Below are 15,331 nucleotides of genomic sequence, written 5' to 3' on the forward strand. Positions count from 1 at the left end.
TATTTCTGGCATAAGACCTTGAAGCGGAGCTTTGTAACAAAACCCATAGAACAAAAGCAACGAAACACAGAAGAGTGTAACCCACCCCTATCATTATTATACAGTTGTTGCTTACTTACATTTGGAGTTTATGAACCACTTTTTGAGTGTTCCAAGTGATATTATTTCAGTAAAATGTATGGCAGCCTTGAAAAGCCAGTTTATTCTCTGATAAAACAAAAGCATAGAAAGGAGCTGAAGGTGAGCGGATGACTTGCCCAAGTGAGTTCATTGAAGAGAGGAGATTTTAAACAGGTACTTCCCAGCTCCGAGCCTTAGTGACTCTATTACACTAGAGCAACTGGAGCTGCTTGGGATTGTCTACTCAGTTGGTTCTGTGAGTGAGGGATTGTGACATTCGCCAAAGTTGGATCCCTCACTCCCCCCTTCCCCCAAACTGGCAGACGCATAGAGGAGTGCTAATGAATCCCAGCAGGCACCGCATTTATCTTTCCTGTAGCAGCCCTCGGAATGACTTCATTTGAGGCCTATATGACTAGATAAATGGAGCAGAGGATTTAAGACACAGGCCTTTAATGAATTCTATTAAAAACATGCTTTCTGAGTGGAAACTATGAGAGGGTGATCAGCTCTACAAAATAAATGCTTAGCGCCGACAGAATAACAGCAGAGAGTACATAGGAAAGATGAGGAGGTAATAGGCTCTAGTTTGCATAGGGCATCTCCAAGGGCCCATAAGGATTTCCTGGGGTGTGAATTATTATCCTAAGCTTCCAAATTGCCAAGTTCCTGGAGCATAAAGGGCTGCAATTGCTCTCTGTGGCAAAGGGAGTGAGATTGACACATTCTATAATATCTCCGCCACAGAGTGACCTGAGCTCTGATAACAGGCTCACAATTGCATTTGACCTGGGAATAGAACAGTGCCTGGGTAGTATCAAACTGGGAATGGCTTGCAGTGTTTAAGGAAGAGGCCCAGGTTTTCTGGGAATTATGTCATCTTTTCTAGCAAGGCTCCCTCGGGAACTGCCAACACAGCATGTGTGTATGGGGCAGGGTGGAGATGCAGTCATTTTATGATTTATTGGCAGGAACTTGGTGGGAGGCTGTTGTATCATCATTATTTTTAAGTGCAGCACCACCACAAAGCCTAAGTTCACAGCACAGCAAGGAAAGACTGGGTGCTGTGTAGTGAATGGCCTTCTTGTGTGATTTGCTGGCTCTCAATAGGTGCCACACTGATGGTAGTTCAGTTTTCCAGTGAGCTAGAGAGACCGTCTGAAAAACAGAACAGAAAAGCATCCTGTAACTGTAATAGTTGTGTCTAAGAAAGGACACTGCATGTCACCTAATTTGGGTTGTGCTTCCAATGGTATAGTCACTGCATGTTCCAGCATATCACTGATTGCATGGGATTTTACCACAATCAAGTCTTATGGAAGAAAAATGTCCAGTTGCATTAAAGAATAGATCTGGGCATGCATAACATGTGGCTGAGCACAATCCTGGTGAAGATATGCCCACTCTGAACTAAGTTCTTTTTGTATTATAAGAACATAAGAGACGCCAATGTTGGATCAGGCCAAAGGCCCATCCAGTCCAACACTGTGCGTCACACAGTGGCCAGAAATACCAGGTGCCATCAGTAGGTCCATCAGTGGGGCCAGGACATTAGAAGCCCTCCCACTGTTGACCCCCCCCCAAGCACCAAAGTAAGTACAGAAGGGGTTCACAGCTGGCCTCACAGCTGAATTCAGCCACATTGCTTCAGTCTCCCTGTCAACAGTCAGTGCTGTGCTGAGAACCCAGTCAATAGGCTGCCTGTGGGCAGGCCCTTTGCAGCCTTCCTCCATCCAAACTGCAACACATTTGGGTTTAATTGGTAAATCAATCAGCAGAAATTGTGAGTTTTGTATGCAGGAAGGTTTGTGCTGGGGTTCAAAACTTTGGCCCTTCGGCACCAAACTATTCAGACAACCGGTTTCCCAAAAACAGTGTGTAACCCAGATCGGGAGGGAAGGGAAGCAAGTCCCCCCGCGTTGGCCACGAAGTGTGTGAACAGCGACTAATCAAAGCATATGCTCAGAAGTAATCTTTAAACGCCAAGGATATGGATATGTTCCGGCGGGGACAGACACACGGCCGCCCATCCCTTCGCTCAGATTTAAATTCCAGCCCGGGATCCGGAGATGATGGGAACCGATGGAGCATCTGAGGACGAGAGATGCCCGTTAGGAATGAGCTGGTGTATCTGAGCTGCACTTTGCAAAGCTACCGCCTAGCCCCCCGACCAACCACGAGGGGAAGGAGAAATGGGGAGGAGAGGGCGAGTAGACTGCCTGATGGCCCCGCCGGGCCGCTAAAAATAAACGGATTCCCGCGGGTGCGTGGCTAGCTTCCGTCCCTGGTGGTTCGGGAGTGCTTGTAAATAAATAACGCGCGCAGTATCGATCGTCTTGGCTTGCGGATGATGAGACCGCCTTTCCTCTCCTTCTTACCGGGAGCCGAGATACAGAGCTGATGAGACCATCTCCGCCCCTGGGTCACTTTCTGGATAAGGCTGATTTAAAAAAAAAGAGAGAGAGAAAAAAAAAGATGCATTCGATCCAATAGCCCCGCCTGGCCCTCGGTGCTCTTATCTCTTGGCCCCCACCTCCCTTCTCCCCACTTTCTGTTGTTGTTGTTGTTTAAATTGCCCCTCCTCTCCCGTCCCCACCTCCCCTTCCCTCCGTTCGGCGCTCCTCGTGCTTTGTATGAACGCGCCAGCGGGCGAGCGCTAGGACCCAGCACGCTGCCGGCCGACCTGCCGGCAGCCGAGGCAGCTCGGCAGACTCCTCCTTATCTCCAGTGTCAAACTTGACATCCGCCTGCAAGCGGAGCATGGTAACTTCTCCTGCAATCAGAGCGCTCACATCAGTGGCATGCTCCGGGAAGATATGCAGCTCGCGCTGCCCTCTGCACCAGCAACATGGATTGTCACATCTCCCGCCGCCTCCTCCTCCTGCTCGGGGCTGCGCTCGGCTGCTTCGGGGATCTGATTCTCCATCCCACCAACGAAGGTAAGCGAGACTTTGAGCAAAAGCCGGGAGCGCTGGAAGTTCCCTGCATCCCCGTTGGGTAACCTGGTCCACAGGATTTCTTTTTTAAGGTGGTCCGGCGAGGACCGCGCAGTTGGTTCAGTCTAATTTTGGAGGGGTTCGCACCGTTCCCTTTTATCTGGCGAGGGGAAGGCGGTCGGACACAAGCGCGCTGGGCGATCGGAATCGGTTCTCCGCTCTTATCGAGGCTGGCAAAAAGGGGCAGCGCTTCCCGGGTGTTACTTGACTGACTGTTAGTTATTCTTTGGCGAAGCGAAGTTAAAAGCGGAGGTGGGCGCCTTTGAAGAGGTGTCTGCCGCGGCGGGGGGAGATGGCATCCTGGCAGTGACAGTCCGTGACCCGCCCTGATATGTGTGACTGCAGCCAAGGCGAGGCTGCAGGTAAGTGGGGAAAAAGAAAGGGCTCAACTCTGGCGTTTGATAGCCGCTGTCAGGGGGGCTGCATAAGGTGCCTTTCAGAAACGGGTGAGGCTAGGACTCGGGTCCGGGGGCGATGATGAGCAGGGTGTGTAGGTTGGACTATTAGCATAAAAGTGATGCCAAGAAGAGCCACTTTAGGGATGCCCGGTGCCTTTGCATGGGGGGGGGGGAGCGAAATTCGGATAAATTTTTAACTGTTTCGTGGCTGGACAGATTTGTATGAAGAAAAACAAATACTGGATAAATGGAGAGAAACAAGACAATGCTTCTAAAACTGTCCTACCTCGTATTGGTGCCTTGTTTCACTAACTGCTTTATTAATTTCGGTTGTATGAACAGATTCTGCATATATTATTGTGATCTGGAATTGCATTGAATAATATTTCAGAAGAATTTAAAACTAAAATAAATATATGCTGACCCACACCCTTACAAATTTGGTTATGAGAACTCATAGATACATTGCACGTATTATTAATTTTGGACTTTAATCATAGACCTTAGATTTAATTTAAAAACTGCTACTTCTAATAAAGATCACCTGTAAAAAGCTAAGGTATATTACACTTCCCCCCCTTCATACCTATTTAAATTGATTTTATTTCTAGCATATTAGTGCTTTCGAGATATTGCTTACATTGCTACAAATACAAAGATGTGGACTTTTATTGAAAATAATTGTTTTAAGATGTTTCTTTAAAAAGTGTACCCTGTAACACTATGGCCGAAGAGACCATTCACTGTGCAATCCTAAACAGAGTTGTAATCTATATCCACTGAAATCAATGGGTGTAGAAAGCTGTAATTCAGTTTAGGATTGCCCTGACTACCTCTGGTGTCAGGTTGTTCAAGAACACTTTCCTCCCAAATTCAAAAGACAATAGAACTTCTGGTATTAAACAATTGTGCCAAGCCCTGCCCTTGTTTGATTAATGTTGGATTCCAAGCTATTTCCATTCATTATGTTTTTAGTAAGCAAGAATCTCTGGAGAACTGTGCAAATAAGGTTGGGGGGAAGGCAATGATAGAGAAATTTTGTGGATTCACCAAACATAGTCAAGGGAAAATATATTAAAAGATGAAGGCTAAAATGTTTTAAGATCAGCTGCAACACAAAGAAATTGTTCTGTCTATTCTAAAAAGAATAAAGAGTTTCTTTTATGATTGTGTATTCAGGGCTTCTAATGATTTTTTTAAAAAATAATGAGTAACCCATGGAATAGAAGGATAATTAGTAGAACATGTGTAACAGATAGGCAAGCTGTGGTATTAATCATGTTACACCTTTGTTTGGGTCAATAAAGGAAGAGTATCAATGGAGGCCAGTTAGGACGGAGTAGGGTGCAATTCTTAGAGGAACTCCTTGATAATGCGCACAGTTCTCTTGTTACACATTCAATAGAGCTGGAAAGCTGCAAAAGCTACTAGAAAAAGTAGATGTTAAGACAGCAGCTTTTCATAGTTAATCTTTCAAAGGTATTTATATACATAGGTGTGCATGTGTGTGTGTATGCTATTTATCTTTATATGTGTATGTGTGTACATGCAGTTTAAAATCATATTTAAATGTAAATGAAACAAAAATATGCTGAATCTATACAATTTAACTATTTGCACATGATTTTTTAAAATGCTACTTGAGTATAGTTACGTAAACACATTTTCTATATAGTTAATGATCTTTCTGGCCATATTTTAATTTTATTACTGTGCATGACCTGCTAGTTTTCAGCTTACTAGTTTTGACCAATTATACTTATGCAGTTATTAGGGAATTCAAGATCTACAAAGAAATACAGCAACACTTTGATTTTCTTAAAGTTTTCTTGAAACTTCCTAAAATCAAAATAATTCTTAAAAACTACTTTGTAGTTTTTCTCTTTTCAGTAACAGCTAAACAGAAATACAACTTTAATATTAAATATTTCTGAACATTTTAACTTCATAGTAAATATTTTCTGACACACATGACTGGGATAGTTACAACCAAAATGTAAAAATTGAATTAATTTAACACCTACCCACTTTCCCACTTACCACAAAGATATCAGAAAGAACTTTGAATTTATTTTTCTCTAAAGATTCTGTGTAGTCAATTAACTTGTAAGATAGAGATATTGGTAATACGTCTGGAGCTCTTTGTGTGTTTTACTTCATATTTATGAAGAACTAACTTTCTTTATGTCCTGTGTAAACATGAGAAACCTCTTTTATCTCATGTAGGCTTGAGGAAAGAAGCATTGTCATACCATGCAGTTGGGACATGTTGATGGTGGTTTATATTAATATTTTTTAGAATACTTGCAAAAATTGTTTCTCAGCACTTTTTACATGCTGTGGTATTACATAAAAAAGTGACTGCCATTTTGAGATTTAATATAAAGGAGCAGCGTCAGTTCATATGTAATACGTGGTGTTCATTTTTTTGTGCAACGGGAATGGTGCACGTGATTCATCTCACTGAAGCTTCTGTTAAGTAGAGAGGTGATGAAACAGGTAATTTCCTTCAAAGTTATTTCTAAAGAAATCTATCACACAGAAGCCTTATTTGGTGCAAGGGGGTAGGGTGAGAGAAAAGACGTGTATTCCTCTAAGCAGTCTCAAATGGGTAATTTTTTTTAAATAGAAGAGTTGTGAAGTGTGAGCCATCTATTCAGTAACAGGAAAATGTCAGGATAAATTAACATCTGAATAATGAATGGATTTTGCTCCATGCTGAGGTTTAAATAGATTTTTTTAATATGTTCAGAAATTTCAGTCAGAATTGAAATTCATAGGTCACCACTCTATCTGTTTGGAGTAGACTTTTATTTTAGGAGGATTCTGATTTCTTATTGAAGGTGAAACAGCTTCTTTCGGAACTAGTCATGTGGAATCAAGAGGCCAAATGAGTGGTATAACCCTGCAATTTAATTGTTTTTTTTCTAATCCATTTTTGTAATGATGCTATTTGCCCCAGGGTACCAGCAACCCTAATTTAACTGTTTTATAACCCACAACAGTTAACACTTGACCTAGGTCATTAACAGGATTATCAGCAAATTTGTTTAAGCTTTTACTGACAACCTGAATTGCTTCAATAATATTTTGACTGTGCAGACAGGAAACTTCTTTTAACCTCTCAAATCTCGCATAAAGAATTTCTTATGAACACAACTACCAAAAAGACACCACGATTGTACATCTGTTCATGGTTACCAACAGGCTCCATTTTGATAAACAGCAAGAAGTATTTCAGACTGTGTTTACAGTGTGTGAGGTTTTTTCTTAAATGACTTCATCATTTGTTCTCCCCATATTGGGACGTTTATTTAATGGTTATTTTACATCTTCCCCCCCTCACTAAACATATTTTAGTGTTTCTGATTTGTAAATACAAATGTACTTTTTAGTGATGTCAGCAGCTGCAGCATTTTCAAGTGGATCAGTGTAGTTTTCGATGTAGCTAATGCCTGGATATACAATTGCAAATTTTGTTCACTGACTTTTGTTCACTGATTTAACAGAAGCTGTGGTAAGAAGCCATTTTTAATAGATTTTTTAAAATGCCAAATGTCTCTTTAACGAAACAATTTTTGATAATTATACAGAAGAGAATAAACAATTTTAGCTCATGTTTGATATGGTGTATTTATTATTTTAGTTCACTACTGGGAGGTTCTACTGTATAGACTACACTAAAGTGGAAAGATGTTAACTGCTTTTATACAACTCCCATTAATCTCAATAAGCCTGTACAAGGTAACTTCTCAGTGGATTTAACCCTTAGTTCTTTAACCCCACAATATCCTAAGGCATGAGGTAGATTAAAATATATTTTAAAAATGGAAGACAGAACTCTAAAAGTATCATCTGACTAACAAGGAAAGTGTCTCTCCTAACTCACCATGTTTAAAATTCCAGCTCTTGCTCCATCCACCCCACCTACCCTATTGATGCCAGTTTAACCCAGGCCCCTAAGTCACCCCACATAAAACAAGTTTACAACACTTCAAGAAGTTGGGTGTCTTTAGAGCGTGGCATACTAAAACACCTAATGTGTAAGAAACTTAAAGCAACTGTTCTTTTAGCAAGGCACAAACTGAAGTCTAAATGAGGGGAGAGGAACACTTGAAAGTAGAAAAAAAACAACCTTCCTAGATTCTTAAAGCAGAATTTAGATGGCAATAAAGCTAAGGTGTCTATTATTCAGACGTTATATTTTAATCCTTGATTATATAATACAAATAAGTAATGAGTACGCTTTATAATGTCCACCATGACATTTTTAACAATCCATTATTACAAAACTGGAATGTTGTATACGTTCCCTTTTCTAATTGCTAGAGTTCATTGGTTGATTTTAATTATTTAAATATTCATATTTTTAATGTAAGATTAACAATCCTGGTGAATGACAACTTTTTACATTTAAAGCATACATTAAATGTTAAGAATTCCAAAATGTAAGATTCTCACTATAACTTTGGTGCCCAGTCTTTTACTAATGGAAGAAATAGGTAATAGATAATGAAATTCATAATTAGGATACATGTTTTTCAAGTGTGTGTAACTTCAGAAACAGATCATCTTTAAATAATAAAAAAAATTATCTGCCCCCGCTTAAAAAATACTTGTAGAGAAGTATCAAAAACATGCAGAAAATGGGTTGCTGCTTGCATTTTTTTAAAAAAACGGCATGATTGACATGAATGAATATTATCTTCATGTTCGTATTTGACAGAAATGTTGGGATTAAAAAATAATCTCCCTAGATAATACTATGCAGGGATAATGTTGTTTATATCAATGTACAGATTTCCAGGTTTGTTCTAAATTTTACAGCTTTTCTTCAAGGAAAGTTGCATAACTGTCCTTGTTCGTGCAGTCGTCATTTGGTGAAAGGTTTAGAAACAAATGCAGGTGTTTCTTCTTCTTTTTCACCCAGCGGTCTGGAGTTTATCACCAGCGAGGGTCACTGCAGAGCTGTTAGCAAAAGTGGGAGTAGAGGCAGCCGAATTTTAAAATTAAAGCTCCTACTACTTTGCTAGGTTTTGTACCATAAAGGCGAATTTATATGATTGTGTGTCTTTTGGTTGCATTTAGTGTTTTCTTTTATAATGAAAAGATTGAGAGGAACTGAAAAGCCTATATTAATGGAGAAGTCAGAAAAAGTTTAACCGGGGGGGGGGGAATCTGAATTCTTTTAAGAGAACGTCCCAAGTTCCATCATATTTTCTTTTGAAAGAATGTTAGTTCTGATGTACTGAATTTCTACTGGCTTGTGAGATTTAGACCACAATGCTAGGCCTACCCATTGTGCTTAAGAGAGGTTCCGTAGACAATGTTAGGATCTTTGAAATAAGTCTGATTCCTGTGCTTTATATGCTTTACATTTCTTCCTGCTCAAAAGTGTGTTTCATGGGTTAGGAACTGTGTCAGTTTATTTGTATTTAAATTGATAGGCATCTCCTAAGTATGTTTACTTGGGAGACATTCCCATTTGAAGTCACTGAAGTATTTCCAAGTGAATGTGTTAAGTTTAGTATGTTAATTCTTTTGGAATAAAAGGGGGATAAAGTTATGGATTGCATGAAAAAAAGACTCCAGTCATTCTGGGAACTAAGTGTTACCCATTCCAATGATACCAACTTCCACATAATAACAGATTAATTTCATGAAATATGTCCATGTTCTAGCCTGTATAAAATCCAAGTTATTTATCAGGATGAACAAACCTGGACACATTACTTGATTAATGATTAAAATACAAAGCCAGTTTAAAAATAAAGTTGTAGAGGGTTGAATAGACAGGTATTGTGATCAGATCATTACTGAGACAGAGGTCAAGAGCACAGTTGGCTTGGAGAATGCTTGACTTTAAAAGAGGCATTAGCTATGTCTATTGCTTCATCAGAATACAAACTTGACCATGCCCCATGGAGAAAAACAGCAACAAAATGAAGCTGCTTTAGTATTTTTACTTGAAGAAATATCAATTTTATGATATTTACAAAATAATGAATGGTTTGAAAATTGAATTTTTGGCCCCAAGCCAATTAGAGTAAAGCACTTTTCGATGCCTTTGGGTTTAGCAGTACAGACTTTAAACACACACACACATTTAAGTACACACTTTAAAAAAGTGGATGAATCATTCATACCAGAGCCAGTTTGGTGTAGTGGTTAAGTGTGCGGACTCTAATCTGGGAGAACCGGGTTTGATTCCCCACTCCTCTACTTGCAACTGCTGGTGTGACCTTGGGTCAGTCACAAGCTCTGGTACAGGTGTTCCTGAAAGAGCAGTTTGTGTCAGAGTTCTCTCAGCCCCACCCACCTCACAGGGTGTCTGTTGTGGGGAGGGGAAGGGAAAGGAGTTTGTAAACCGCTCTGAGACTCCAACTGACGGGCGGGATATAAATCCAATCTCCTCCTCCTCTTCTTCTTCTACTGCATTTATGAAATATAGAACTAAAATTTGGTTGCAGAATATAACTGAAGAATTTTACAGTGGTATTAGGGATACCCCTCAAATCTTATCAATTGAAAGCCACAGTTATTATCCATTAATTTAAGACTTTTAAAGGCATATTGCTCTCCTAAAAAGGACTTATTTTTAAATACACCTGGATAAAATACTTAAAATTTACATATAACACAGATTAAAACAGCTTCGGATTTCCATAAAACCTTTATCTAGTAGAAGCTTCATCTGATTCATGTGGTTCTCCATTGCCATTGAAATGCTAATAATGTGGAGACCTTCCTGACCTGCACAGGATTTATCAGAGTTCTGCATCTGCTCTAGAGAAGGCACATGCTGATCTAATTCGCCTACATGGGGGCATGTTGCTTGGTTCTTGATTCAGATAGCAACTGTGGCATGTGTTGTGTCTCTCCCCTGCCCGCTATTTTCCTGACCTGAAATGATCCATGGAAAGTATTATTTTGGTTTCTCCAGTGAATCAAATAATACAGTCTACAGACCATTTCCACATATGCCACAGTCATGATCTTAACTGGGCATCACACCCATGGAAAGTGAGGAGAACCCGCAACTCACATGTTTCTGTTACACAGGCCATAGGGAGGACACCTCAGACCTAGCCTGTGTTCTCTGCAGTATGTGAATTAATGGTCTGATGAGCAAAGTATATGAGGAGAGGTAGTTCTGAAGATATGTAGGATCTAGGCCATTAAAGGGTTCATAGATCATAACCTCCAGCATAAATTGAACCCAGAAACAAATAGCCAATGGGTTGTCTTCAACACTGCGGTAATATGTGAACAACATTGTAATGGGGAGTGAATTACTCCTCCCTCCCAAATTCATGAAATACTTTTTATTTGATTTCTCTTTGTAGTTTTCTGTTACAATACTTCTATGTATGCTTTTGTAACTTTAGCACTTGTAGTGGTTTTTATATTATATAGTGCTGTAGCAGGAGGGTGGAAAAGTTGGGAAGACCCTGCTTTCCTCTGAGCATCTAGAGAATAAAAGTCTGAAATTTTGTAGAACTCCCTTCCTTCTTTCTTCAAATGTCTTTTTCGATCAAAACGGAATTGAATCAAAACACACTTCAGATTCCTAAAAGAGAAAAAGAAAAGAATTGTTGGATTTTAGGGAACTTAGGTAAAGTGGAATTAAAATAATTTGTTTAATAACGCCATATGCAAATCATGGTTAATTTCATATGGCAAACAAGCAAGCTGGAATAATTTGCATTACTTGAAATTTCTGGCTCATCTCAGATGACAGCCCACATTACAATAGTCCAGCCTCAAGATTACTGTAGAGTGGATCACTGTGGCTACATAGACTGAGTTACTTCAGAAGGCCAATTTCCCTACTAAATGTGATAGGAGAATGCGCTTTTAGCCACTGCACTAACTACTGTTGCCAATGTTCAGGTAGGGCCTAGATTTCTCCCAGAATTACAAGTGATGTCCAGACAGGTCAGCTCCCCCAGAAAAAAAATGGCAGCTTTGAAAGGTGGACTGCATGGCCTCACATTCCTTCTGCTCCTTCTGCCCCCCCCCAAATCTCCAGGAATTTCCCTAGCTGGAATTGCCGTTAACCTGTTTCTCCATCTGAAGAGTTTGATGTAAAGCACTCTCACACTTAAGGAAATCAAAGATATTTGTGCCCCTATCAGATGTGAGAAACACTATACCCTCCAAAGCCTTGGCTTTACTGACCAGAATCACCTGTCTTGTATGAAACCAAAGTTGTTCTTCCTGTCCTGGATGGGAAACTAAAAGAAATGAAGGCATAGGAATACAAGATAATCATGCTTGACAGAAAATATTGGAAAGTTAGGACTTCAGTGAATTTAGAAAGGTCTTACTCTGCAAGAGGTTGGGCTAGAATTAACGAAACTACATCTCTTTGACATGGAAATATGTTATTGAAGTTGATGCACTGTATGTGAAAACTTTTAGACATCCATTAGGGAGAGTGTAAACTACTGTATATCCTGCTGTTACGGTTAGAATGAGAAAGAAAATCCCATTAATGCAGTGTGAAAAAAATGTTGGGAAATAAAGGCCTTCCAAATACACAACAGCAGAGACACAAAAGCAGCTTAGCAATGAAGTAAAGGAGTTGCAGAGTAGTATTCTGTGATAGAACTCTTGCACCACCAGTGATGTGCAGAGTGGGATACTTTGTTTTTCATAAAGGACTGTACACTGTGATGGTAGAGGAGTAATACTGATAAATATTGTAGCTTAATGTTTAGAAGTCAAGCTTCAGCAGTTTACAGTTGTAATGCATTTTGAAAATAAATTAATTGCAGGAACCTCTATGAACGTGTTCAGTTCAAAATTTTCTTTGGTGCTAGAATTTGTTTCAAAGGAAGCGAGACAACTTTCTGCAGCTGCATTGCACTTAGTTGTTTAGTGGCAACTCCACCCCTCAAAATACTGTTCTGAATTCTACCACACCAATAGAGTATATCACCAGAGAGAGAGAGAGACCATCTTTACATCGAACTGATTGGTTTAAATGTTTAAATATTATCCATACTATTAAATATATTATTCCAAATCTCTTCAAGTTTAGGATTTTTTTGGGAAATCTGTAAATTGAGCTTTTTAAACATGTACTTAATATTTTTCTAGGGTATTGTTGGTGAAGAAGGAAAATGACAGCAGCTTTCCCATCCTGCTTAAGTAATAATCATAGAATACTTTGCAGTATTTATACCGGAGTGCAAAAAATATTTAGAGTAATCAGTGCTTGGGTGTAAGAAGCATACTTCTTCCCCCAACTGATCAAACAATATCAAAACAGAGTACTCAAGTCTTTGGTAACCCAATAGGAAGTGAAAAACTCTGATGTTCTATTTCTCTGCAGAAACATTATTTCTTCTTGGTCTTTTGCTGTGTTCAAATACCAAGAAAATTTTTCTGCAGAGAAATATAACATTAGAGTTTTTCACTTCCTATTGGGTTACCAAAGACTTGAGTACTCTGTTTTGATATTGTTACCCAAATTTGATCAGTTGGGGGAAGAAGTATGCTCAGGATCTTAAATCCATTTTGCTTGACTGTGGTTATCTTGTTATCTTGTGTGGGATTTACAGAAATATCCTGTGCTTATTAATGTTTTTAAAAATGTGTTCTACTATTTTCTTTATCTGTGAATATTCTGCCTCCTTCTAAATTCATGTTCCATTAAGTCTCCCACATTCAACAGATTTTTGCCATCTTTACAAATTGTAAACATTTTTTAGAAAAGGATTCTTATTTTGAATAACAGAGTCTAATGTCTTCAAAATGTCCACCCCCACAACACACGGAAACAGAATCGTGGCTGGCATTGCTATTTTCCAGAAATGTGAAGATCGCTTTATTCCTGCTTCAGCTTTCGAGTTTCTTACTGTGGGAGATTCTGCCGTATAGCTAAGATACAACTAAATCATACTCTGGAACCTTTGTAATGGGATCTTTCCAGCAATTTTTAAATACAAATAGCAGCCATCTGGGCCTCAGTTTGGGCTTTGCTTGTTGTGTGTGTGTGTTGTGTGTTTGTATTAGAACTTTAACTCTTCTGCATGATTTCTCAAGTCAAAACCACCATTCCTTCCTATGCTCTTATTAATGTTGGAAAGGGAGAAAAAACACAACTCTTTTTTTTAAAGCTTCCAAGGGTCATTACAGCATAGGGGGCAGTTTCAGATGGTGAAATAATTAAGCATTCCTTTTTCCTTTATGCCCATGGTGAAATTGGGGTTCCACGTGGTCTCTGTTTCTGTTGAAAATTATGAAATACATAAGCATAGTTTTCTTTGTATCATCTAGTTGGGCCCTTAAGTAGGGATGCCAACTTCCAAGTGGGGCCTGGAGATCTGGAATTATAACTGATCTCCAAAGTACAGAGATCATTTCCCCTAGAGAAAATGAATGCTTTGGTGGGTGGACTGTATGGCATTGTACCATGCCGTGGTCCCTCCCCTGACCAAACCCCATGTCCCCCCCAGGTTCCAACCTCCAAATCTTCAGGAATTTCACATCCTGCAGTTGGCAACCCTACCCTTAAGACAGCCATCCCAAGCAGTCATGCTCAGGTCTGTTCGGTGTGGCTTACTCTCAGGAAAATGTTTTTAGGATTGCACTGTAAACTGCTTACATGGTAGTGTTCAAAACTTGTGGTTGGTTATCGCACTTCTAGAATATCTCCTGCCTTCCCTTCAAGACCACAGGAATACAAATTCACTTGGAATGTTGTGTACAGTCTGGTCATTAAACCTGAAAAGGGATATGGTAGAGCTTTAAAAGGTGCAGAAAAGAGCAAACAGAATGATCAGGGGACTAGAGCAGCTGCCCTTTGAGGATCAGTTAAAACACCTAGGGCTCTTACCCTAGAGAAAAAAAGTCTAGTAAGGGGAGGCATGACAGAGGCTTATAAAATTATGCATGACATGGAGAGAGTGGACAGGAAGAAACTCTTCTCCCTCTCTCATAATGCTAGAACTTGGGGTCATGCACTGAAGCTGATGGGTGGGAGTTTCAGGACAGAAAGACAGAAATATTTCTTCATACAGCATATAATTAATTTGTGGAACTCGCTGCCACAGGATATGGTCATGGCCCCCAACTTGGCAGGCTTTAAAGGAGAGTGGACAAATTCGTGGATGATTGGGCTATCATGTTTCTTAGATATTGATATCTACTCCCTCCAGTACCAGAAGTAGTATGCCTCTTTAAATCAGTGGCTGGGGACCACAGGCAGGATAATGCTCTTGCAGTCGTCATGTTTATGGGCTTCCTGGCGCTAGCTTGTTGGCCACTGTGTGAACAGAATAGTGGACTTGATGGGCCTTTGGTCTGATCCAGCATGGTTCTTCTTATGTTCTTATGTCCAAAGGGCACAACCCATTGGTTTAGTAGCAGTTCCTGTCCATTTGTGAGCCCTGGTTGAAACAATCCATGGACGACAGTGCTGAACATGCTGAACTTTGGGTCCAGTTAAAGCCACCTGGAAGTGCTTTAGTCAGTTCCATGGGAGAGAGACTTAGGAAACAACCACTTTGGAAGCAGAAGTTGAGCTTAGGGTGTTTTTGAGTTATGAAGGAAATGAAATAGGGCAGCAAACACCTGCTCACTGGTGAAAGAAAACCAAAGAATCCTCTGGGGAATCTATGTACACATATTGTTTTTGGACTTTCAGAGAGGTAAAAAAATGTTGTGAAATATGATGTTTCTGTATTAGAACAGTAAGTTAGTGGAGCAGGAGGTGGATAATTTTAGAGAGTAGGAGCAGACTGGGTGAGGAAGACCACTAGAGTTAACATTAGTGTTTATCTGAGTCTGTTTCACACAAGGAAAGAG

At 39.9% G+C, this 15,331-nt stretch overlaps 1 protein-coding gene across 1 annotated transcript in view; it reads left to right on the plus strand.

The window, feature by feature from the left end:
* The first annotated feature begins 2,964 nt into the window (after positions 1 to 2,964).
* EPHA3 (EPH receptor A3) overlaps positions 2,965 to 15,331 on the plus strand; it is a 306,093-nt gene continuing 293,726 nt past the window's right edge. Inside the window, exon 1 of the mRNA XM_015406944.1 lies at positions 2,965 to 3,059. Within this exon, the coding sequence (XP_015262430.1) occupies positions 2,969 to 3,059 (91 nt within the window). The 5' untranslated portion in view covers positions 2,965 to 2,968. The remainder of the gene's footprint in view (positions 3,060 to 15,331) is intronic.

Source organism: Gekko japonicus, unplaced genomic scaffold (assembly GCF_001447785.1).
Source record: "Gekko japonicus isolate JY-2015 unplaced genomic scaffold, Gekko_japonicus_V1.1 scaffold1450, whole genome shotgun sequence".
Taxonomy (NCBI): Eukaryota; Metazoa; Chordata; class Lepidosauria; order Squamata; family Gekkonidae; genus Gekko; species Gekko japonicus.